Source organism: Bombus fervidus, chromosome 18 (assembly GCF_041682495.2).
Source record: "Bombus fervidus isolate BK054 chromosome 18, iyBomFerv1, whole genome shotgun sequence".
Lineage (NCBI taxonomy): Eukaryota > Metazoa > Arthropoda > Insecta > Hymenoptera > Apidae > Bombus > Bombus fervidus.
Genome location: NC_091534.1, coordinates 4,220,256 through 4,247,323, shown reverse-complemented (window position 1 = coordinate 4,247,323; position 27,068 = coordinate 4,220,256). Strand labels below are relative to the sequence as shown.

Sequence of the window (27,068 nt, the reverse complement as noted above, 5' to 3'; positions counted from 1 at the left end):
CCCTGAGTGTGTGACACACACAAAGAAGGTGGCATACGTGATCATCGGCGCGAACGGTGGCGTGACCCGAGAGTAGTGGGGGTCGTCCCCCCGAGTAGACAAAGAAATGATCGAAGGGCAATCAATCTCATTTGAAGATTCAAACGACATACATCGAGAGGTCTGACGATTGAAAGTAAAGTCGCTTAGTCTAACGAATTCATTGGGAGATATCGTAAAATCGGGTCGAATTTCTGTAACACATTAACTGTATCCATCGCTAAATAATTTGTGACGTTTTTATTATTATACAATTTATTGTTAAATATACAAGTTATATTAACCTGTTAATACCGGTTAATAAATTCATTGAACCACCTCTGTTATCTTAACCGAAACAGGGGAATAACTAATTCGCGGCGTCGATTATACGAATCGTAGCGAGAATTTACGCCTCTCGCTGACGCGTTTTTCTCGCGACCGCGTCTCTCCGCGAACTGTCGTAACAAAATCATATACAGGAAATCTGCAATATTTACAACAAATTCGTGACCTAAATTCCGCAATTAGAGAGTAAAACAGATGTAGAAACGATTCTATTTCTGAAGCCAGTCACAATGAAGCGTTAAACGTAACAAACGTAGAAAAGAATGATGCGAATGAAAGAGAAAGAGGGACTGAGAATCGAAGTGTTCGGCAACATATAAAATTTGCCTCGTAATATTATTTTCACTCAACTGTTTGTTAGATGTTTCCAATTAAAATGACAAAAAGCACGATACAATTCGTAGCATATTTGCTTATGCTAAATGTTATTAAATGCACATTTGTAAGTAAATATAATTCAAATTACACCGTGTTTGGTCCCATTTTAATCAAAAGGATTTTACAAATACGGTGGTAGAAGCTTAATTTAGAAAAAATTTAAAAGAAAACATACGTTATCTCGATAATATCTGACATTCGGTCATGTTACACTAGCTAGAAAAATTTACTGCATGTCCAGCTGGACAAATTGTAAAGAACAAATTAAATAATAATAAAAAAATTTTACTCTATTGGATGCCTGTGGTAGAAATGACGATTATGCGAATATGAAAAGTAGATTCTTCACTGGAGATCTCCTTTCTTTCATTTCTGGATTCATGCACGACTCACGTTTAGAACATACCAATGGATTACTATGGATCCAACATTGGCTCCTATTTTAGAACATTTGGTGATTATAATTTTCGTCGTTTTTAAATAGGCAAATACGAAGATTATAATACATCCACCACTTACAGAAACTGTTTTTAATTTCTCCAATCACCCTTAAGTTTCGTTGTTCTGTGAATTTTTATACGTCGTCAAAAACGGTTTTTCCGAAGTAGGGCACAGAAATTTTTTAAATAGCGTAGTGAAAGCTCTACTCTTGTTACCAAATGGTTCCAACAAATTGTTCCACAGATTATTCGCATCTTGGGAAACACAAAATATTTCTGATTATCAACGCAACACTCGTTAAATAATTGTATAGTTTCATCCGTTACACTCACATAGTGCATGTAGTTTTTGACTCCAATGAAAGCAATCAGCATTAAGATAGGAGAGATCGGTTAATCCATCCTCGGCAAGGGGTACTTTTGCATCTTTCAGAGTCGGTAAAATTTCTACGGTGAAGTCATTTCTATGAAATTCTGGATAATTGGCGACTTCTTCGTCTATCTCTTGCCATCTGAAAAAATGAAAAACTGGCATATTCTTCATATGCATCTTAGAATAGATATGAAACGGTACTCGAAATTTGTTAGGGAAATAGTATCGCATAAAAGTGAAATAATAAAAATAAGCTGATTGTGGAGCGAATTGTCGCACCGCGCTAAGACAGAAGTAAAATTCCTTTGTTAGTTACCAAGATTTTTTCAATGTATACCAGCATTTTTTCAATGTATGTATATCATTTTGGCTTCGTGATTATACTTCGTGATCATTTGGATTATCATAGTAACTAAAAGTTCGTAGTTCTTCATAGTATACTTTTTGTTACACGTAGGAGATTATATGGAATAATCCATTGCCACAATTAACGATTTCCGATATATGGCATGCTAATGGAAAGATGTAACGTCTTTTCAAGATAATTAGAATAAATGCCGCATTCCTAATAGGGATAGACGCCATATTGATTTAGTAAAGGTTAGAGGTGAATTTAACCGTTTCGCATTGAAGGAGCATTGTCGATGATTCCTCTACGGAGAAAAAAAAGGATGAAAGCAGGGTTATTTATACCATATCCATACGACATTTCCACGGAATTGATCAATAGCCTCTTTGCGTTCCGATAATTTCTACGTTCACGCGTCGTTCGAGTAAGGGTCTGGTCGATCTTCATGATAAAAGAAACGAAATTTTAGAGCCCCTGCGTAACATCAAGCTACTGGGTTGATCAGTAAAGGGACCTTGTTGTTTATGGTTACACATAAACTCGATCGGCACACTTGCGCGGGTCGCGAAATCTCACAGGGTGCGTCCTGCGCGTGTCTCACTTGCCCAGTCATCGAACTGTTCCTCGCGACTTCCGCGCATGCTCGCGAAATGTCGAAAGTGCTGAGTTTGTTAGCCATCGAGGTGGCGACATTTAGTATACCCCCGAACAGTACGATCGTGGTGCGTGTATCAAATTTGTATAAACATTGTTTATATGCGCTATTATGTATTATTTACTTATGGTGGCAATGGACTAAAGGAAACGTTGATCCTCTCTATTCGACAATATAATGAGACGATTTTCGAGTCGCTGTTATGAATTTTAATGAGTAAGCAGATTTAACGTTTAACCTATGATTTTTCTTACAAGGATGGTTTACATTTTCCAATGCCATAATCTGCTTCTACGACTTGTACGACGTAAGCTGCTGCTCTACATTCGTTCGTGTAGAAAACAAAGCGCAATTCCTTTGTTCTCAATTTTTATCTTATTTTAGCTTTAAGAATCTGTATCGTACTTAGCTGCGGTATCTGACGAATATCGATACGTTTGTGGTGTTTCAAGTACAGTACTTGTTGGTATCGATTAGAAAAGAATCAATGTCGATAATTGATACCTTTGCCTTTGATATTAATCGATAACAGATTGAAATTCGTAAATCGGTGTCGATAACATCGATACCGTATCGATCACATCACTAGATATGTATTATAGAAATACGAACTGGTTGTCTGAATACGTATTCATGATATACGTTTATAAATATATTAAATATTTATCAGTGTCTTTTCATCCAAAGTTGAGCCCGAGTCATCAATAATATCTTAATGTGAATTGAATTCAAAGGTGATCAATCTATATCGTTATCTAATAACTCTTTTCAATAAAGTTATTCCCAATATATAACAAGAATGAAATACGCTTAAATGTAAAATATAAGTTAAGGTAATTAGGCACAAAAGCGGCTGCACCTTTGATTTTGATAAATTTGACTATGATATAAAACTCATCGTTCGGAATAACATTATACTATAAACATTATACCATTACCCGACTTTAGTTTCCGAGATTTTTGCAAGAATCTGCTGGTAATACTACATTGAATCTTACCTATGCATGCACGTCCATGGCAACGTATGTTTATTACCTACTGTTTTTATAAACACATCATAGCTGCCGGGAAACGATGTGTATAACGGGTGAACTCATGAAAAAGCGAAAACATTTAACAAAATACGGAACGACGGCAATGCTACTCAATGTCGACGGCTAATAACCTCACGCGTTTTGTGGTTCCATTATACTGAGCGATAGGTGAGTCACTCGCCAACATTGAGTACCATTGCCGTCGCCGCGTATTTTGTCAAACTTTTTCCCATTTATATTGAACACAAAACATGATTTTCTAACTTTATTGATGCTTTCCTTAACAAAAATGTCTGTTCTATCGCGTGTTAGTGTTAGATTTTCTTGTAGACCTTTAATTTTTGAAATAAATTGGAAAATCTAAGCCAAAAACCGACACGTTCTACGCGTCCTTTTCGCTTTAATCATTATCTACTCATATTTAAACGTTTATAATACAATAACGGTACATATCGTTTTATTCAGGAGCCCACAGTATTTTTGTCCAAAACGAAACTCGATAGCTGCTAATGTGAAAAATCAAAACATTCGCCAAGTTGCGAATTTGAATTTTTCTTACATTTTCTCTCAATATTGAGTTTTTCAAAAGCTGTATGTTCTAGCAAAAAATGGTTGGCCAATTCGTATTTAGCTCAAAACTGTGTACATGAATTACCTTTTAAAGGTAGCAAAACTAAATGCGTTTTCGACTGCGCAATTCGTATTGAATGTAGATTAACTTTTTCATTAGACCGTCGTTAGAGTCTCATAATAGTCAGCCTCCTCACGACGCGACGACTGGATTGCTCTGTATTACTATTTTTCTAGAATAGGGTTCAGCTTTGTATAGTTTTTGACAACCACCAACACATGTAAGACTTGTACGTCCAAAAGATTTTTTTACGTTTTCGAGGCAGTTTCGGGTTAGTAAAAAAAAAAAAAAAAAAGAAAAAGAAATGAAATCAGTATTAAACAGTTCGCCCGTTATACAGATTATTTGCAGGTCGCAGCGATGTCTTTATAGACACACAACAACAGTAGATGAGTGGTCACAACATGCTGACGCATACGTTGCCTTATAAGTCAGATTCAACATAGTGAGTTTACTCGCTATAGGAAAAAAGTTGTTTCACAACATACTTAAGTTTCATTAAAATGGGAATTGTAGCCCCTTTTACGTATAATTACTAAGATTAAATATAAAGTATGATATAACAAAATCCTTGTAAGTGTTTAATCCTCAAGCACAAAATATTTAAAAAGTTTCTTAAATTAAGAAAATTATACAAACCTCTCAATTATTTTATAATATTCCGGTCTTTGGTCCCTAAATTGTAAAGCAAACATACATGAACATTCAATCCTGGATGACAAAAAGCACGGCAATGACTCTCTTCCTTGATGTGCAGCAACCAGTTCCTTTAAGTGAGGTGGTGGTATAAGAGCAACGAATGTTCTTGGTAAATTGTCTCTTAATATTCTAAGAGTATTAATTAAATCTATTTTGTGATCATTTAACATAGACCATGGAGATGTTCCACACGTATTAATGCAAAAATCATTACTTCCAATCATCAACGAAATCAACTGGAAAACAGAAAAATGTAGATATTATTACGTAAATGATTAAACAATAAATGAAATTATAAATTTCATTAAAAAAAGAAAGAAATTGCCCAATTTCATACTTGCATCTAATCCTTTTAAATTGTAATTATAATTTTCAATTATATTGCAAGTGTGATTAACTCTTGAAAATAGTTCACCAGAACTGCAGTGAAATACTTCTCCAATTATAATGCTAATAATTTCGTTATGATCTTTATTCCTTACTAATGAACGTATAAAGCCCTTGGATAATATTTATTTTAATATTTGAATAAAAATGGTAAAGGTGAATAAGTCAGATTTTATGCGAATTTATGTTCTATTAATCAGTTGTTAATTTCAATGATTATGTGCATATTAAAACACCACCTGCCATATAGTAAATATGTATTGCATATAATTACTTTGTCTACGAATACACGAACCTTCCAATGTTTGTTTATATCTATCCTCGGATCATTCTTTATTTTATTGACCAGATATGTGGCCATGAAAGTCATATCTTCAGACATAGCTCCACCTTCGGCGACGTTTAACTGCGCAGCTGGATCAGTACTTATAGCATCCCGAAGTGAATAACCTATTAATTTAGGATTGAATTCCTGCATATAGGGAAATCCGACTATAAAAGATTTCAGTATTCGTATTTATAGCGATAACAAAAATCACATGCGTAAACAATGCAGATGTAAGAAATGAACAAACTTTAAGAATATTAGGGAGAGTCAGGTACTGTCGCCAAGTTCCTTGACCGCCGATACTGCCTACTATGCCTCTATTTTCAATGTTCACTTCGAACGTATAAATCGAAGTAACTCCAGCGCCGATTGTCAAAGAATCTCCCATTGCGGCGATGACATCTATGTCTCCTGGTTTTAAACGGTGAACCGACTCGGGAACTTTCGAAGACCTGCCGGCTAAACAAATTAAAGTAAAGACATTAGAATACATATGAACTTCAAAAAATAAGCATCAGTTCTTAAATTACAGTAACGTTACATATCTATCTTCAAAAATGATATTAATAGGACAAGACTATGAATGAACTCTAAATCACATTGACATTCTTGTAGTCACATTATAAAGAGTTGCGCTCTTCACTGCAATTTCCTGCCTCAGAAATTTACCGATTGTCCTTCGGATAAATTGCAAAAATTATTGGAAATAAAAGAAATCTACGATTTAAATTGAATAATGATTTTATAGAATAAATACGACGATATAATATTTACAAATGATATCATGAAGCATCTGATAACAATAATCATAAATTTAGTTAACTACCTGTAACGTTGCAAGGAAAAGGGACGTCTATTGGAACTTCCTTTTGAAATTTATTTTTATTCCGTAATCGAGATATTCGATCTTCGTTTCTTGTGCCTATAAAATAGTCATTTTAAAACAATTTACAAACATACTCCATCTTTGATGTAACGTTGCACGCGATATGTCAAAATGTCGATCAAGTAGTTGCAACGAAAAATTTCAAAACTTCTGCAAACGTTATCAGATTCGTTCTAAATTTTAGATAATCTTGATATATAATCTTGATATTTTTATCTTATTGTAATAAGAGCATTGTTTTCAATTCTTAAATTTAACGTATTTTAATTGTCTAGAGTTTTAATAGCATGTGAAAACTTTCGTGAGCTACTGTATATTTTCAAGATTTATGCTATAAAGTAAACGCGTTCAGTGGCGAGGTATCAACTCCGCCCCCTGCACCCCAACCAAAACTCATTTGAAATCACAATCAGGTTGCTGCCTCTTATACTCGTATAACAAGATTAACCAGTATTTTAAGAAGAAATGGAAATGGAATACGGACATCTTTTGATTTCACATTTATCGAACAGCTCGTCACTTTTGACACACTTCAGGACTGCTGTTTAGTTTCGTTACGAATTTGGAAATAAGTACAATTTATAAAATTCCACATCTCAAGAATCAGAAGAGAGTGCCACAGAATTCATAGCGTGTGTCACTTAAAAATATAATCTCTAGAATATTTACATGTTAAAAGAAGAATGATCCGTGCTGTGCAAGTTTTTGTCCACTTTTACCGAAAACAATTTCGTCAACTTTCATCAACATTTTATCGTGAACATATATATATTCACAATGAAACATTAGTTTATGAAAAATAAGATTCGCAATATTTCAATTTTCCTCCAAAAAGTATCTCTTTAACCAAAAGAAAACGAAATTACTACATAAAGACGTAACATGAAATAAACTAAAACAGACGTACCGTAGGATTGCGTTAACCAATTACGATATCCACGATAGATGTAATTAAGAATCGACGTATCCAAGGCAGTTCTCTGTGACATGGTCAGCACGCATAATTCTAATACAAGGCACAGATACAGCTTCTTCATGGTAAGTTTTCTTGCACAATCAAATGGTCACTTTCAAGTTTGCACAATGATATTTTATTTTCGTTGATTATAAAGACAAAAAAATATAAATTCTTGCGATGACTGCTAACTGCTACGCGTATTGTCGAAGGCTTTGATAGCACCGCATCGAGTCTTCACCGTTGTTAGTTAGCAATCGTATCAACACTGTTCGTACTGGTAAAAGATATTAAACTGTTGTGCTACATGATCATAATGTAAGATAAAACATATACTTTGATTGAGATATTCCCATCTCGATTATGTTTCTTGTCAATGTATTTGCATTCACGTCGTCAACAAGGGCAAAGTCTGAGCAATATGATTTACATATTGTATAATGTGTATGTACTGTCGTTATTTCTTATTATACTTTAAATATACTATAGAATTTGTGCAACAAAACAAGGTCTGGAAAATGTTACAGATGTTACTTTCCTTGACTTTCATACGTTAAATATGATAAATTCAAGTTAAAATTCAAGTTAAAATATCTGCTAAATTAATATAGTTTTCGATAAAACAAAACTGACTTTTGCTGATTTTCTGATTTTCTTTAAATCTTATTACACATTTTTTAGTCCTTTAAATCCTAGAATCCTTGTGCGAAACATTTTCCCGTATTCTCTGAAACGAAAATATTTAAATGAACGGAGTTCGTGGAGTACTAAGTACAGATTTAATACGGAAGATGTTAGTTTCTAGTTCATTACTAGTTACTACTCAGATGTTTACTCGTTTATTGCTTTGCCGAGAAGGATGAAATCATCTGATCTTTTTTTAACGTAACTTATCTTCTAATCTAGAAATGTCATCATTAGACTAATTTATAATAGAAAAAATATAATTTTACGTTGCGCTAATCGAAAGTGTATTCTGTTTGAAATTTATTAAAGTTGGTACTCCTGATTTTCAAGTATCAAAATTTCAGTTCTGTTTCCGTCGCGTAATTGCGCCAGCGATGTGTAACAAATTGTTTTTCTAAGACGCCTACTTCTTCTTTTTACCGAGATTTCTGTGTTTAAATAATCCAACCATGTTTGCAGAATGAAAACTAATCGAATTCTTCAGTTTGGTACGTAACTTTGAAATATCTATAAACATTCATTAAATCTGACACATATATGTATGTAATGATAGCAATCTATTGTAATAAAATGGTAAACATGTTTATAACCCAGTTAGCAATAAATAATATTTAATAGACTGATATTTAATAATTCATAATGTATTTATCCATGACTCAGAACATGCATTACGAATTGTTACGAATTATCGACTAAGATCAAAGTCAAATCAAACCGATCGGTCAATATCGCGTACCTACAATGAATTAACGCTCAAGGTGGAGGAGGTTTAATAGATCGAGTGTTAGAGTAGTCCAGCACTGTATTTGCACTTGTTGTATAAACGTAAAGTGTGATGTTAAGAGCACGGCGATGGTAAAATCTAGTTGGGAGTGAAGTATTTCACCCATACGGTACGATGTCTGATGATAAACTGTCCTCCTACGTTGCCGATTCTCCCTACTAACCGTTGGGTTTCGTCTGTCCATCGTGCCCTTCCGGCTGGCCCTTTCCCGGGGTTTTTTACCTGACCTCGGAGTCAGGTAATTACAGGTTCTCCTCGAGCTGTAGACTTAATAATTCGGAATCTCCTAAAGAAGGGAATGGGCCTGTCCATAAACAGACGGCCACTCAAAATTCCGAACACGAATTATAATACTTGAATTTATACTCACTTTCTTCAATTGAATCTCGTTCGCTCGGAGAGGGGAAAGCAATAGCTCAAGGTTTTGTAGTATTAAACTAATTTAATTATATAACTCGACAAACAGTAATATAGTTGACACGAATAACGTAATGTCACATCGAAGTTATTGAATTTATATCAAGTGCCGGTAATATATCGATCGAAGACATTATTCTGTCCTTTTACAATCGTAGTAGCCCTAATGGCAACATTCGCATCATCATCAACAGTCAATAACGAAACCATAAATTCAAGAAATATAATTTTGTTGGATATCCTTTCTGTTTGCGATCGTTAATCCGCTACACTTTTACAAGTTTCCTTTCCGTATAAATATAATTTTTCATCCCAATTAGTCCACTCCCGATCATGCTAATACAATACAATCAATATAACAGTATAAAAAGTCCTTGATAGTTTACTTGGTTAAATTTTTATCAGTGTATAACGCAAATGTGAAAATAGCGAAGAAAGCAGAGGAGTAAAGAGTCATAAGAGCTTCCGTTACCCTGTTATCGATTAACGTTTATGTCTCATTAGGAAATAAGTATACGTACGAAGACACGTATTTGGTTTCCACGTAGAACATCATAAAAATCTTTCTGTTGCACGCCGTCCTAATGATCTTATAATAATAAGATTTTTAGATTTTTCTCTGTCGTTGCGTCTACAAACAACAATTAATGGATATATCTCTTTTCCTGAAGATAAACATGAAGCTCATGTACCAACACGCCCCCTTGCTGTTGTATACATTGGTTTTGTTCCTTCTGGAATTGTTTCCTCGTTATTAAAACAACGTAAAACATAATAACATAATAGATACTTTGCAAACATATATAATTTCATCTACTATTTTCACAAAGTCAATAACACACACATGGGACACAGTGGTATATTGCAAAATATCGCAAGACATCGTAGAAAATGTAAGATGTCGCTGAAGACAGGACGCAAAACATCACGTAATACATTACGCAAAATCTCATCCTTAGTTTTAGTACATTCGTGATGTACTTGATCGATCAATAAATATTTATCCACAGAAGCAGGTTTTTGTTGATCTTCTTGCTCTTTTGTACCTCTCGTTGTCGTTTTTCTTACTCTCTTCACTGAGCGTAATTTGTCTTTTTGAGTTATTCATAGGTTGCGTTGCGATTTTCTGAGGCAGAAGTACGTGTAAACGTAAAATTCTATACTTTCTTTGTGATTACAAGGTACATATTCTATATTTTATTTATAATTTTGTAGAAGTCTTCAGTTTTAATTTTCATTCAAGTTGCTGCTATATCGAATAGATAACGTTGCATGTAACACAAAAGGTAAGTTCAGGTGATCCGCAGAATGTAGTACGTGAAAAGACATCGCATGTTTTGCCTATTCTGTACTTTGTTTGTAATATCAGAGACGAAGTTTCCTCTCTGCTACTGCAATCGAAACTACGCCACCGATGAATTACTGCTAGAACTTAGGTTAGGTGTTAGCGATAACACAGAGGGAGGTTAGTATCTTCAATCACTACGGGGTATGGTTTTACATGAAAGATAATCATTTACGTATAATAGCACTATTCGCATATAACAAAAATTACAAATATAATTATTACTAAAATTTACTTATGCACGGCTTTTTTCTATGGGTTCTAAATCTCTATAGGGCAATTGCGGACACAGTATTACTCTAAATACAAACGTGAAATTAGCATACCGTTTGTGGTGAGCTAAAAACTTATGTCTATTTAACAAGTCAATGGAAGGAATAAGGTAACATAAAAGTCACTCCATATACAAAGAGTCTGCAGCTCCGCTTTCTGCCGAAAATAGCAGCCACGAGTATCTAATTTCAACGCTTAACTTTCCATTTAAATATCCTCAATATTCTCTACCTGTACCATAAGTTTGCACTCCATGCGATTTAATTACTTTTTGTAATTGTATCTTAAATGTCTTTTAGAGGCTTTCATTAAATGTTTTGTTAAACTGGTTAGTTAAATTAATACAAAGTGTCTAAAATGCATTTATATGTTTATTCACCGTTACAATTCCGTGTTATTTATTTTTATTTAATGCAAAAATTGGGAATATCAATCAATCTTTAATACAATTTATCATCGGTACATGACTAATTAATCTCATCACGGCTACAGAAAAGAGTATCTCCGTATATACGGGCACTCTTATAAAATTCAAATTATACCTAATCAAATTTGCAATTCAAATAGTTGCGATAGCGCTTGACGTAGCCTAGACCTTGGTAACCTAGTCGTAGACGAGGTTGTGTCATGACGGAGGCGCAACAACCCATCTCGACGTACCAGGTAAACGAGCCAAGGTAAACTATACAATTGAGGATTGAGAACGCAGACTGTAAGAATTCAAAACCAGCGAAGAACTATGTCGCATAAATGAACTTTTACTTGCTAACATTATATAACTACCCCCTGTAAAAGAACATTGTTGTTTTGTAAAACTACAGCGACGTGATTATTACAATCACAGTGCAGATCTTAATTCTTGGTACCAATTTTCAATCTGCGAACTCGTCACAAATATAAGGCAGAAGGACGATACAGAGTTTATCGACCTATTAAATAATTTACGATGTGACGACATAACAATTGCTCAACATGAAATACTATGCGAGAGAAGGAGAGTTCCTCTATTCTGAGAATTTGTGGATGGTGCAGCATTAAGAATTCCCGACAGCATAAATGTGGAAACAGATCACCCAAGAATGTTATTTTTGCAAATGTAAATAAATGCAGCGGAATGTCGCATACAATAGCATTAGCTGAGAGATCACGAATTATGTTGCAACGAAACATGTGAATTCTGGTAGTTTGATGAACGGAGCAATGGGAATCGTAAAAAAATTTACTGGAATTGGCTGGAAGATGGAGCATTCTCGAACTCAGTGCTTATAAAATGTGACGACGAATCCATTGAAAGCAAATTCAAAGACATCGATGGCCACATTCCGATATCGCTAATAGTGCAACATTTCAGGTAATTAAAGGTTATGGAATTAACGTTAAACGAAGAATGTTATCCCTTATCATAAGCTGTAGTGACTGTACATAAATTACGAGAAACTGCACCAAACAGGGCTGTAATTGGTCTTGGCAAAAAGAATTTTTTAAAGGATCAAATCTACGTTGTTCTTAGTCGTGTTAAAACGTTAAAGAGTCTAACTACATCTGGTTCAGCGCCTAACAGATTTCTTAATGAATAGTATGACGAAAAAGTACTTGCAGAAATGCAAAGATTGCCAGGACTTCCTTTGCCAAAAAAACAGCTGAAACCTACTTCCTACGGAAAATGTGTCAAGAAACGGCCCAAGTATCTTTGAAACGAGGAGTTAGTAATAAAATACACGGGGCAAGTCAGCTTTGAATGACAAGCCTATGTTTAGAAACGGGCGATATACTCTTACACAGAGAATTTGGTAAAACAACCGCCCAATTGCATCACTTCTAGCGACGAATTTGTAGAGAAACGATGGAATAGAACCGAATGAAACGACGAATAAGATAGGTCATTTGCAATAACGATAAGGATAAATAAATTGAACAAATTTCACAAGAGAGACCAATTATTAAACTCTTTACAAGATGCAGGATGTTTCATCCCAACAGGTTGATCCAGTACAGAGCGATCGATACGCATACATAACAATTAGATTTTTGTGGCACACAGTACTTGACAATAATCACGTGTGAAGAACTCTTTAATGCGATCAACGGAAGACATACCCTACGCGAAGCATCTTTATATCAGTTCAACGATTGCAGAGCAATAATTGAAAAATTAACGCAAAAAGATTATATAACGAGACCAATCATTTTGGTTCATCAAGCCGTTCCATGTAAATCGATAGACATACACGAAATCGGTACATCATTTATCGGTGAAATTAGTGTTTTAAAACAGAAAATAGTTTAGAATAAACAAATCGAAAAAGTTTTCTTAACGAGATCAACGAGAGAATACATCATACAAGATGCGAAAGAATCATCTCGATTGGCCTTTCGTAGAAATTGACGAACATTCATAAAGAAAAAAAAAAAAAAAAATGAAATAAAAAGATATACTCATTGAATTAGAAGTCCTCTCTCTTGAAGTAGATATAATATGAATATCATTTAGTCAGATAAAGGTTTATCCCAATGAGAATATTTGTAATTGTTATATTTATATGTCGGAGATGAAGGGACACCGGGCCTTCCCTTTGGAATTCTTTGGAAAATCCCCAATAATTTAATCTTTATAAGTTAACCCGATTATAATTGTCCGAGATTTGCGATAATGAACTCGATATATAGGCTCGAGGCGACAACTAGTCGTCGAACGTAGCCGCGGTCACGGTATGAATGTTTTTACCTAATACAGTAATTTTATAGCTCTCCATAAAAAGAACAGTTTTTTTTTTATTATTATTTGCGTTTATTTTACAATCAATTCTCGTTAGGGAATTTTAAGTAAATTTATCTGGCGTGGTACTATAACATGGTTAATAAGTGTTTATAGTATGTTTGATTCTATTTGAATCCAGTGCTTAGGTCTAAGGCGTAATGTCTTTTTAGCCTGCGGATCTGTTCCGACGCGTCGAGTAGTTGAGTAATTAGAGGGTTTTGGTGGTTGTTAACTCTTGTGCTATGACTATTGCTGAATTTGGATAATTCATCTTTAACTGTGGGTATCTTGAGATCGTGATGTATCGTTTCGTTGGTGACGTACCAAGGTGCATCTATTAGGGATCTTAAGCTTTTCGATTGGAATCGTTGAAGAATTTCTATGTTGGAATTAGTTGCTGTTCCTCATAGTTGGATTCTATAGGTCCAAATAGGTTTTAATATGGTTTTCTATAGTGTAATTTTACTTTGCGTGTTTAAGTTGGAACATCGGCCGATGAGCGAGTAGAATTTTTTAAATTTTGCTTTGAGTTGTTTGGTTTTTTTCTAAGATATGTTGTTTCCATGTCAATCTTCTTTCCAGAGTCATGCCCGGATATCTGACTGACTCTTTATCTGGAATAGGTGTATTGTTTATCGTCACCTGTGGGCAAGTTTGTTTTCGTAGCGTGAAAGTTATGTGGCTAGATTTGTTTTCGTTGACTTTGAAGCGCCATTTGTGGAACCACTCTTCCATAGAGTCGAGACCTCGCTGGAGAGTAGAGGACGCAATTGTCGGGTCTGAGTGCGAGACTAATAAGGCTGTATCGTCAGTAAATGTCACTCTGGTTATATCTGTCGAAGTTGGTAAGTCTGCAATGTAGATGTTGAACAGCAGGGGTCCGAGGACACTGCATCGAGGTATGCCAGCTTCTATTGGAAATGTTGAGGTTATAGCGTCTAAGTGTTTTACCATGAATTGTCTATTGGTTAGGTAGGATTTTAGGATGGAGTAATAGGTGTGTGGTAGGGTTTTCTTTAATTTGAACAATAGTCCTTCACGCCATACTTTGTCGAATGTCTGTTGAATGTCTAGAAATACCGCAGTGCAATATTTTTTCTTTTCTAAGTCTTGGGTGATTTTGTGAGTTATACGATGAATTTGCTCCATCGTAGAATGTTACTTTTGGAAACCGAACTAGTGATCTGGCAGTGTTTTTAGATTCTCTAAGAATGGAAGGAGTCGTATCATTAGCATCTTCTCGAATAGTTTGGACAAGGTGGGCAGAAGACTAATTGGGCGATAGGAGCTGGTTTCATGTATTGGTTTTCCAGATTTGGGAATGAGAGTAATCAATGATATTTTCCAGGTCTTGGGGTAGTATTGAAGGCGGAGAATTGCATTAAAAATGGAAGTGATGATTGCAATCCCTTTTATGGGAAGCTCCTTAATGGCTTTGTTACTTATCAGATCATGCCCCGATGCTTTTTTGGGATTTAGACGACGGATTAATTCTGTGACTTATAGTGATAAGAAAGGCTCGATAGGAGGAGACATCTGGAAGGGAGAATGCAGGTATTCAGTTATTTCATCTGGAGTAGTGGGGGGATGTGGTTTGAAGACGTTAATTATATGACTGGCAAGCAAGTTAGCTTTTTGTGTAGGGCTACGCGCCCATCCACCTTGCGAACAGCGAATTGGAGGGATTGTTAGCGGAGAACGAGAGAGTTTCCTGGATGCCTTCCATAGTGAGTAGTTAGAGTCAGCTGTGGGAGATAGATCGGCAACGTATTTTTGAAAACAGTCGTTTCTATAGTTTCTAAGGGTTTTGGTGAGTTTTCTTGTTGCATTATTTAGCTTGCGCTTTTCGTCGGGCGTTCTATGAATCTGCCATATTCTTCTAAGTCTGCGTTTTTCTATGATTTTTTTAAATATGTAGTGGAGATATTTGTGTTTATTATCGAAGCTCTTCATAGGTGTGGATGAACGGATAGCGTTTACTATGCCGGTGTTTAGGTATTCGGCGGCTGCTTCTATATCTTCGTTTGTTTTTAAGCGAATTGAGGCTGATGTTGTATGATTGAAGATTTCTCTAAAAAGTTGCCAGTTGGTGAGTTGGTTGTGAATAAAGCCATTAGGCAGATTTTCAATAATTGTTGAGTTAATTATTGCTACTACGAGTGAATGATCTGAAGAGAGTTCCACAGAAGATTTGGTTTGGACATATCTTGGCTAGATGTTTTTGGTTATGAAGAAGTCTAATAAGCCAGGTAGTTTGTTACTGTCAGTGGGCCAGTAAGTGGGTTCGTTTGTACTAAGGTAATTAAGTCTGTTGGTGTTTATACTGTTCAGTAGATTTTTACCTCTTGCTGTAATAAGTCTACTGCCCCATTGAATATGTTTAGTGCTGTAATCTCCTCCTGCTATGAATCTATTGCCGAGGTCTTCGAGGAAGTTATCGAAGTCCTTTTTAGAGATAGAATGTCTAGAAGGACAGTATACTGCTGACGTGGTGATTGGTCCATGCCAATCTTCTATTGCTACGTTTATAGCTTGGAGATAGTCCTTCTGGAATGATGGAAGCTCATAATGTTTTATGCTGGTCTTTATGATAATTCCGGTGCCAAATGGGCTTTTCCACTGGGATGTTGGGTATGATAGAAGTTATAACTATTTATTTTTAGGTAATTTTTATCGGTGAAGTGGGTTTCAGACATGAGCATTACGTAAATTTGTTGTTGTTCTAAGAAAAATTCTAATTCGTATTTGTGCTGAGCTAGACCGTTGGCATCCCAACGAGCTATGTTTAATGGTTTTATTTTACGTCGCAGTGTAGTTTGCTCACAAGGAGTGTAAGCAGTGATAGCAAGCTTTTAAATTACACTGATTGCTGTTCGATTAATTTTTCGAGCCTATCGAGGTTATTCGTGCTTTGTGGACTGGGAACTGAGACTGGGATATTTTGGAAATGTTCATTATGGATTATCGGTCTGCTTTTTACTCCTTCAACTACTTGAGCATAGGAGATTGAAGGAGTAGATAGTTTTTGTGGGCTTTACTCTGGGTTTGAGGTACTTGTTATATAAGGTCTTGTAGGCTGAGCAGCCTTTGTAGTTCGCAGGGTGGTCTCCTTGACAGTGGATACATTTCGCAGGAGTTTCTGCTGATTTAGTGCATTGGTCTGTAGAATGAGGACTTGCACATTTGACGCAGTAGTAATTGCGGTTGCAATATTTTTGCGTGTGGCCGATTTTCTATTACGTCCATAGTGTCGTGTGTGGATTCTAGTTGTTCGAATCTGTTGTAAGTCGAGATATTTATAATTTTGTTGGGAGAGTCTAGCTTGCGTTTTTTGTTGTCGTTTGTGTGGTTTGGAAGGTGAGACAGTTTGTCCTTTTGCCACGGAGGAGGGAGAATAAAGCGGTTATAGCTTTGTTCGAGTGAGCTAGTTCCAGATGTTCGGGCCATCTTCGGGCTAGTTAATTCAATTTGAAATAACTAGTCGAGAAGCTATGATTCGGATTGGAGATTAGAAGAGTTTGATTGTTCACTATTAAGTTTAGAAGCACTTGTTTTATTTTGATTTCACTTCACTTTCGACGGAGGGTCGTCACTTGTATTGTGAACTGCACTAGGCACTAGACACACACGTGTTCACGCTTCGGCAGTCGACGGCTGAATGACCGCGGTGAGTGGCTTGGGTTAGGTATAGAGTCGGCCGACGTAACATACTCTTTGGTAAATGTATCATTAACGCATAACTGAACAACCTCTCCACGGATACAGAAGAGGACATTGGTGTATTATATCAAGGAAAATATACGTCGAATCAATGGATAATCCTTTAACATATGCATATCACGACTTTCGCTGAAGAAAATTTTGTGATTTCTAATTCTGTATTAATGGAAACTCAATTATAGGTTTCAGATTGTGATAATCCAAAGTCGAAAAAGTCATCATCTGCGCTATCAATATCCTCTCACGGACCCTAACAAACAGAAAAAGGGCAAGACAAGTTGCGTAAAAAAATAATACGTTAATAATAATAATAATGCATATATAATACGTTATATATAACGTTAATAATATAATAATGCATACTGCAATAATAATAAAGAAATTGTTTTATCTGTACGTATTTGTCAGCAACAACCGTTTTATATTCCACATATAATTGTGGATGGTGACTCGCTTCGATGTAATTCAGTCATCGAGAATTGAATTGTGAAAACAAGAACGCTGTAAGTACAATTTGCTTAGCCTTAATCACAGCAAAATAAAAGGGATGATGTCAATCTTGTATAGAAACTCTTCAATAATCCTTTAACTAACGGCGTACTGTACTTGTATTATCTTTCATTAATGTTTCTAACATTTTCTAAACACAAAACTGATAGCACAATGCCACAATGCGGTCCTTTTTCTCCCTGGATAATATCTAGAACTTTTACTAGTGGTGTAAGCATTGTAAATACTCTTTGATATGTTTAAATTCAATGCCTTTTGTGTTAGCGTTTAAAGTTTCTCACGAATTTTAAAAATCATTTGTAACGAGATCGCATAGGACATTCCATCTTGCTATTCCCGGTTTGTTCGAAGTATGACTTAATGTATTTTGCATAATTTCGGCAAACTTAGGACGTGCGATACATTTCCGTAATGCATTGCATTTGGACATAACGTTGTTGTTAATTCAGAGCAATGTGTCACGTTTTTCACACATTGCCGCCATGCTATCAATTGTAGTACATAAACCTAGAGTATATGCACGTTTAAAATGTTGTGATAAATACGGTCTAATATCCAAGATGAAAGATGCATTGTCTTCAACATCAGTTAGATAATTTTCATCTTCATGATTCAATGCCTGATCTCGATATTCCTGATACAGATGTTGTTGATAATCTCTCAATGTATTTATCACATTGAAAAGTATCTGTACGAATGCTAAACGAAATGCTAAACGAAATGCTAAACAAACGACATGCATTTACGGAGCTACCGGCATTGTCGGTAATTACTGTCTGTATTCTACTAGAACTACGGCGGCACTCGGCAACAAAGCGCCAAAGCGAAGTGCCTAATGTGCCATCTATATCCCAACGGTCCTTCCGCCGAATGTTCCAGAAGGTTCGTACGTGGCAACGGTCGCAGACGCCTAACAAATGCGTGGATAGTGGGGATGTTAAGGAGCGACAAAAAGAAAAGAATCGAATCCGATCGACAGTTGGGTTCGAACCAGAAAGCGAAAAAGTTGCGTTGTAACCGTGCAGCGAGATTGACTAGCGAAACCGATAGCGATACGCGGCGCGATCAAAAGAAGACACTTGTTAATAAATATATTGTTGACCTAAACACCCAGTGATTATTTAACGCACTACGCCTAATATCACCTCAGAACTTTAATCGAATTCTAAGTGAATTTGACGAAGAATATCAGCAATCTTATTAAAACTGTGCACGCCTTTGAATTTCATACATGCCAAAGCTGCTAACTGCCGCTCGAATGCAATTCATCCTAAGCAGCGTACAATGGCACCGAGGAAACTCCTTCTATTAGACCACGCATTGGCTGTAGTGCATACCAGGTATGTAAATATGAAACCGGAATTTTTGTATAGAAAATACACGTTTATTGTATGAAAATGATTAAAAATATTTTATTCGAAGTATTGCCCATCGCCAGCATGCGTCTTTAGCGAGAACTTTAGCGAGAAATTTGTCAAGTAGTAGCCAACGCGGTCATGATACTTTTATGTAACTCGAAAAATAAGACCGAACACCCGTTATATGTACAAGAAAAAGTTGTTCGGAATAACAACTTTGCCAAAATATTTCAAAAGTATTGAAATCAGTGAGAAGCATACTAAATACTTGCTGGCTCATCGTGGACAAACATATTTTTGGTACAAAATATGTATTCTTTTCGTTATGTAAATGCTGAGCACCATCGAAATCGATTAACGTTGTTGCGAGTTATAAACGGTCAAAGATGGTGAAAATCACAGTATCTTCTGGAGTTTAAGGCCATAACTGTAATAAATCTAAAGATTCTTATATTCTTTGATACCTGTTTCTTTTTTCTGCATCAATCGATTTCGATAAAATGTATATGCAATAACTGTCATGAATTTACAAAACGTATTTTTTAAATTTTCATGACAGGTTCAGATTAAAAAGTTGTAAGAAGGGGCCTCTGTTACTTTCTCCTCGATTTCGACAAATTGCAATTTTTTCAAAATTCTTTTACACGCTACCTATTACAAGTCGTTTGGCCCATTTTTTAAAAAATTATTTCATCTTGAAGGATGTTCAATAACTTTTATGAGAAATGATACAATTTTCATGGTCCCCCGGTGTATGCACCTATGTAGTAGGTGTTTACGTATGTATGTGTGTACGCTTAAAACAAGTTTTGTAAAGAATAAGCGTCCCGAAGGTCCTCAGGCCACGGCAAATTCGATATAAATTTGGCATGTTATATAAGCACCAAAATATGCGGAAGAGCTACGCTTCAGGTTTTTCCCGTTGGATAATATAAAAACAAAATATATTACAGATAAGAAAGTCAGTAATTAGTTATGTACTTGATATTGCTATTAAAGCAGTAATGAACAAATGCATTCTGGACGAATGAAATCTTATTCTCAACTCCAACTCATTATTCTATTCATTGTTCCTGTACTGGAAATAGATATATCTTGTTGCTAGTTAAAGTTGTAGAATATTCTACTTGCAGAAAAGCGCATATATCTATAGCGAACTACTCTGCTTATACGCTTCGATTCAAATATATACTATGCACGTGTATTCAAGAATTTTTGCATTCGTCGTGTAACATCCGGTGTCCAGAATCAACAATGGAAAGAATTACGTATAAGAAACATCATTCGCAATTGCCATTTCCATTTATGGTCTAAACACTGTCATTTTTATTGTCGTCACGGGCGATATTTCGCAATAATAATGGAAATATAATTGAACGCTCGAAATATTTCTATTTTTAATTATCATGGATGTATTACTTCGCATTGAAAATTAATGAAGCATATGTATGTCCATTACACAAATAATACGGCGAATACACACATATGACGTTACATCTTGTACCACGATACCAAATCTACGAAAAAATGTAGAATAATTATTTCAAGTGCTTTATTTTCGTGGCACGACATCAGACATCGAGAGTAATTATCTGATTATGTGTGTTATGTTAATGACGAAAACACGTATAAATAATCGTTCATCATGGCGAAACTTTAAATACTTCATCGACTTGTCGTATACTTGATTGACAAGGGCATGATATATATTGGCAGATCTTGCATAAATCCAACTTCACTTTCGATAACGACTTTACAATTCTGTACAATTTCTCTGAAATATATCACGCCCAAGACAATCTTCATAGCGATCCTTGCATCTCATCGTAAAAACCGGCTACAGCAAATTAAAGGAAGGAAGTATACCACCGTGAATCCATTTAGTATTGTTATAAGGTTATAGCCGAATAGAAAGTACGAGTTTTCGCGAATCTCTCATCGCTTCGTTAGTTGGTCAAACAAGACGTGCGATGAACCAGCTTCGTTTGTATCTTTTGTTACAATTATGCATGCTGGCGGCGTCTCAAAAGACGATTTTAGATTCGCCAATAAATTTGTATTATTATCGGCAAATTCGTAACTAGCTTTTCCAAAGTATCTGTATGTGTTTACTTAATGTGATTATTTTGCATAGTGACCATTTCCTATGATATATAAAAGGGAATGATGCGTAATTCTCAACTAATGTGTTTCTAAAACGGTGCAAAAGAAATAATGCGGTATTTTAGGAAAAGTGTACACAATCCTTGTTATATAGATATACAATGTGCAGAAAGTTTATACCTTGTTTAAGGCCGAGTTGCATCACGCAAGATGATCGATGATACTGGACGTTACCAGAAATTTCTTAGTGCGAGAAAATTAAATGTTTCAATATTGTTTAAGGATACAATGGTAAAAGTGTAAATTACTCACTTGTTAATACTCCATTATCGATTTGATGATTTGATCATCATGTGTAATAAATTTATTTTTATGCTTTACAATATTTCACACTTTACACATCATACTCTAGAATACTATAGGTTCATACAGTATTCATTTCCATTTATTTGGTACTTGTGATGTTCCTTGAATTTTTTCTCGACGTACATGAAACATTGAAGCTAGTTTGCAAATTTCATTGTCCAATATCTTTTAGAAATATACGTTCGATATAAATTTATAAATAATGAAAATTAATATTTTGTTTTTCAACGGTACATTTCATACGCCATGTAAGGGAAAACGTACGATACTAATTGTCGAAATGAAACGAGGGATACTCTGAAAACTATAATATAGGAAAGTGATGTAGAATGTGGAAAAATATTTTTCTAACATTGAAGATACTTTCGCTCTGAGGCATTGATGGTACTAAAAAAGAGACAATAATATAGGTGGTTTAAGTCACAAATAAAATGTAATTCGACGCAGTTTAACATATTAAACTACATCGCACCATTTAGTGGGAAAAGTGTTATGGGATTCATAAGTAATTAAAACACTATTACATTTATGGTGATATCTTACCCTTCGCTGTTTTAATCTTGGAATTAATATTATTCTTTTTACAATATCTACGAGAAAAGATGGATATGAATTCAGATACTGAAAATCACGTTATATTTATCATATAACATGGATATTAAATACAGGAAATTTTGCAAAGAAAATGATATCCAAAATTTCAAAATCATTGATTCCAAATGAAGCGATGTACTTTTATCACTAATGTAAAATATGTCCTGTATAATATGTTTCCTTTTGTGTGACTCTTTTAAAAAGCAATTTATATGGAAGTGATCCACGAACCGATCAAGTTCGTTCGCGACATAACTCAGTTTATAAGAAACTGAATTTGCAGATATAGTTTCCTAGTTTCTAGACGAAATTATATTAGTAGTGAAATAGGAGTTATCGTGATTTATGCATTATTGAAAATAGATTTGATTCCATGTTTGCATAAGTGAATTCAGAAAATGAACTTCATCCAGATCGTAATGACTGAATCGTATGATCTAATGAAACATATTTTCTAGTAGCAAATAATCACGATGCGGGATCACTCTCACGATCAGAGCGAAATGAAAGCAAACTTCACATACAGGTTCCATCAGACGTTCCATTTCCTTGCAACGTTACAGGTAGTTAAATTTTTATTTATTATTGTTATCGAAAAAATGAAATCATCCTCAGATATTATTTTTTCGCATTCGCTTTTCTAAAATCACTTCTAATTGATATTGCAGTTAGACCTGCTTTGCCTTGGAAATTTAAATTAATTAAACGCACAGTGATTTTAATATATTTTTAAGTTTATTTCTAAATGCTTTATAGTATTGTCATTTTTCGCGATTGATATTTATTTAATCGATACAACAATTATTCAAACATGGCAGGTTTTGTTATCTCCAATTAATATTTTATTGCCATATTTTTAAGTTGTCATTACATTTAAATACATAGATTCATTACCGTAGCTTGGTACAATTTCTAACTATTGGTACAATTGATTTGTTGCTATCGTTCGATATAATTCCAGGAGCCGAGTATCTTAAATCTTTATAATAACCCTTTTAGGTGGTAGGTCTGCGAAAGTTCCCGAGTCGGTTCATCGTTTGAGACCAGGTGACATAGATGTTATTGCCGCGATGGGCAATTCCTTGACAGCCGGTGCTGGAATTTTTGCAACTAGTTTATTGGAGGTGCTCTTTGAAAATAGAGGCGCGTCAGCGAACATTGGTGGTGAAGGAACTTGGCGAACATACTCGACGCTTCCCAATATTTTTAAAGTACGTTACTCAAATTCTTAACTTCAAAATTGACCACGTACATAAATTATATAATCATTAATATATTTATTACTTTGTATGATTTGTTAATCATAAAAGAGAATAACGCTTTCATAGTCGGCTCGTTTGTTAAATAGGAATTTAATCCCAAATTAATGGGCTATACACTTGGAAATTCTCCGACTATTCGATCAGCTTCGCAGTTGAATGTCGCTGAGGTCGGTGCAATGTCCAGAGATATGCCATTTTTGGTCAAACATCTAGTCATCAAAATGAGAAATGATCCGAGGATAGATATAAAGAGCCATTGAAAGGTTCGTATTTTAGGTAAAATAATGAGATAATAACATGAAAATAATGTTAGCATTCCGTAATACATATTAGCACTGAATTTCACAATTATTTCGCCTGTTTGTGATTTCTTTCAAATCCATAATATTAGCAATATTATTGCTGGTAGTGTTGTGATAGATATTACTATGTTTATTATGACTGAAAATATGTCGAAATATTTTTTATAGATATATGAAAATTATACATAGTTTTCATATATTCGTTGTGGAATAAAGAAACAGACAAGTATTTCATTTAAGTTTTATTAAAATAATTTTAAAAATTAAAGATATTTGTTTTATGTTAGGGGATTTCCGAGTTACCAAATCCAAATTGCAAATCAAAATTGTTTCGAGCAAATATCAAATTGGACAAAATGTTTTTTTCAATTAGTTTCATTTTTTATTTCATCGTTGAAATAATAAGGTCCCTGTTTCTATGCTTTGTAGTTGATCTCTTTATTCATCGGGCACAATGATTTTTGTGCCGATATTTGTGCACTTCCTTTTCCGTGCTCTATTTTGGATAATCACAAAACTGATTTAATTAATACTCTTACGATATCAAGAGATAATTTACCCAGGACTTTTGTCACTGTTCATATAACGCCTCACTTAAAGGAACTCGTTGCTGCACGTCAAGGAAGAAAGTCTTTGAAATGTTATATAACCACTACCTTTGAATGTTCATGTTTGCTCGCTTTCCAATTCAGAGATCAAAGACAGGAGTATTATAAAATAATGGAGAGGTTCGTATAATTCAGGGAATTGTCAAAGCTTCTTGGATATCTCGTGCCTAAACGAGTCGCCTGTCGAGATTTTATAATGTTATACAATGTTTATTTCATATTGCAACATTTACAATATTATTATTAGATAATTGTAATCAATTTTATTGCAAAGAGTTATTATAAAATGACACAGGTTGACTGCCATTTAACTTATTCGATGGCAGAATCTCATGTTAAAATTATCTTCAACAACTGATACGTTTTCAAACCTATAACTAGTTAACTGCAGTTCCTTTCAGTTTTCTACTTTAATTTAAATTGGTTAATTGTGATGAACATTAAATAAATATTAAATAAATCCATATGTATAGTATCAATTCTACGATGCGTATGAGGAATATGCAGATACATTCTTGCCCAAATTTTATAGGTGACAAGAATTGGAAGAAGAAATCGCCAATTATCCAGAATTTCATAGAAACGACTTCACTGTTATAACTTTACCAACGCTTAAACACGCGAAGATACCGCTTGCCAAGGATGGATTCGCCGATTTATCGTATCTTTCTGCTGATTGCTTTCACCTAAGCCAAAAATCTAATGCACTATGTAAGTATAACGGAGGAGTTTCTGTAATTCCATGACTTTTATATTAGTAATCAAATGAAAATTGTTTCGTGTGTATCAAGTGGCAAATAATCTGTGGAACAATTTGTTAGAACCAGTTGGCAACAAATCTTCTGCTCGGACCCCGTTATATGTAAGATTTTTGTGTCCTACTTCGCAAAGACCATTCTTGATGACACGTTAAAACTCGCACAAGCTTTTCTAAATTGAAGACGCGTCTGTGATTTGCTTTCAAGATTAAAATTGTGAGCATTAATATTTAGTATAGTAGAATCAAAGTGCCATCTTAATCCACAACCGAATTTTGTTAATATATCAAATACTTAATTATAACTAATAATTATTTCTTAATTTGATAAAGTATATCTGTTCAGATATCTCTGTTATTGCATATGATCTCATCGCAAACTTTATGTATTTCACATTTCCATTCATAGCTGCATTTTTTACTTTATATCTCACGCTAATCTTTATTAGAGCTTTTATTAAACGTCAATGCCAAGTACCTTCATATATGATTTCATGATTTTAGAAAGAAAGGAGCGTAGAGTCGACGAATCTTTCAATTTCGTACGATGAATGACTGGCAATGCTTGAGAGATATTCAATGTGATTTTCAGTTATTCATCTGTCTTCCGTTTGCTATTCTTTCATCGTTGCTTGTTTGTTTTGTTCCTCTTCATTACTATCACGATAAAGTAAAAAATTAGTTACGAAATTATTATTCGGCGAAGTAAAAATTGTTCAGTTTTGCAAAAAAATAGGTTTCCTCGGGCGATAACCATATTATTAATAACATATATTATTAATAATTATAAATAATACAAATCATACTATTCCATTTTTCACTGTCGAACATAATATCGCAAATGAAAAAATTCATACAGCTATTCTAAATGTGTTTCCAAATATAACAATTATGTGTGAAACAGTTTATAAAATATAAATTGTTGGAATACAAAGATATTTCACGCATAGGCATAAGCATCCTTACACAGTGACCCACACAGGCATTTAAGCAGGACACTTACACAGGTCATACTCATTACTGTATAGAAAGAGGGGTTCAAAGTATTTTAGCGATCATGCATCACTACTTAGTCTAGTCTGAGAGTAACTGACCAACAATCAATAATTGTTGTATACGTTGTTAATTATTTCACTCGCTTCTATATATCCGGTTCTGTATTTTCTGTGTAATAAACATCACTGAATATTATTTCAACACAAACATTGTGTCTTCCAAAGTGTATTAATCTTAACTTCAAGATTAAATTCTAACATAAATTTATGTTTCCAATTATTATTATTACTTCCACTAATATTATTATTTATTATCGCGTAAAGAGTCGAACAAAAGGTAAAAGAAAATTCGAGTTTCTCTAATTAAATTACTGTTCTACGATGGATTAGGCTACTTTATTTTTGGTTGAATGTATTAAGAAATATTGTCACTAATCCTTTATAAAAGCACAAAGTAAAACAGCCCGAACATCAGTAGTTGTTCTTCTGCAAATCCTAGTTCATTTAGTTTATTGCTTACTTTATTGCTTCTTTCGAATAAAAATTCGAAACATTTTACTTTCTACTACTATTTTTTAGTTTTCTACCGCCAGAGGAGAGTACTTCGTGTACTAGTAGAAAATAACAGGTTATCTAGAAGATAAATTATATTAATAAAATGAAGGAAGTAGTAGAGCCAAATGGCTATGCCTTAAAATCTAGGAAGGACAAGCGTGTAAGTCGCTTACACAATTCGATCAATCCGGAT

General features: G+C 34.5%; 1 protein-coding gene and 1 pseudogene across 2 annotated transcripts; one reads left to right on the top strand and one right to left on the bottom strand.

The window, feature by feature from the left end:
* Positions 1-1,259: 1,259 nt before the first annotated feature.
* Positions 1,260-7,760, bottom strand: LOC139996452 (phospholipase B1, membrane-associated-like). Of its 2 annotated transcripts, XM_072020820.1 has the most exons (7): positions 7,434-7,760; positions 6,467-6,562; positions 5,888-6,099; positions 5,608-5,784; positions 4,866-5,161; positions 1,518-1,696; positions 1,260-1,439 (listed from the first exon to the last, which is right to left on the bottom strand). In XM_072020820.1, exons 1-7 carry the CDS (start codon positions 7,561-7,563, stop codon positions 1,294-1,296), a joined length of 1,236 nt encoding a protein of 411 aa, XP_071876921.1. In that variant the 5' UTR covers positions 7,564-7,760; the 3' UTR covers positions 1,260-1,293. The 2 variants fall into 2 exon arrangements, with proteins under 2 accessions (XP_071876921.1, XP_071876922.1); XM_072020821.1 differs by lacking the exon at positions 6,467-6,562.
* An 11,499-nt stretch (positions 7,761-19,259) lies between these two features.
* On the top strand, positions 19,260-25,502 carry LOC139996712 (phospholipase B1, membrane-associated-like; annotated as a pseudogene).
* The last annotated feature ends 1,566 nt before the right edge of the window (positions 25,503-27,068 follow it).

What these genes read in the sequence shown, in the direction of transcription:
- LOC139996452 (XM_072020820.1), bottom strand. Translation starts at nt 7,563, where the DNA reads ATGAAGAAGCTGTATCTGTGCCTTGTATTAGAATTATGCGTGCTGACC. An exon ending in TATTATAAAATAATTGAGAG is followed by an intron (nt 1,697 to 4,865) that starts GTTTGTATAATT and finishes TCATTTTTTCAG; the next exon opens with ATGGCAAGAGATAGACGAAG. An exon ending in TCAAAAACTACATGCACTAT is followed by an intron (nt 1,440 to 1,517) that starts GTGAGTGTAACG and finishes GTGTTTCCCAAG; the next exon opens with ATGCGAATAATCTGTGGAAC.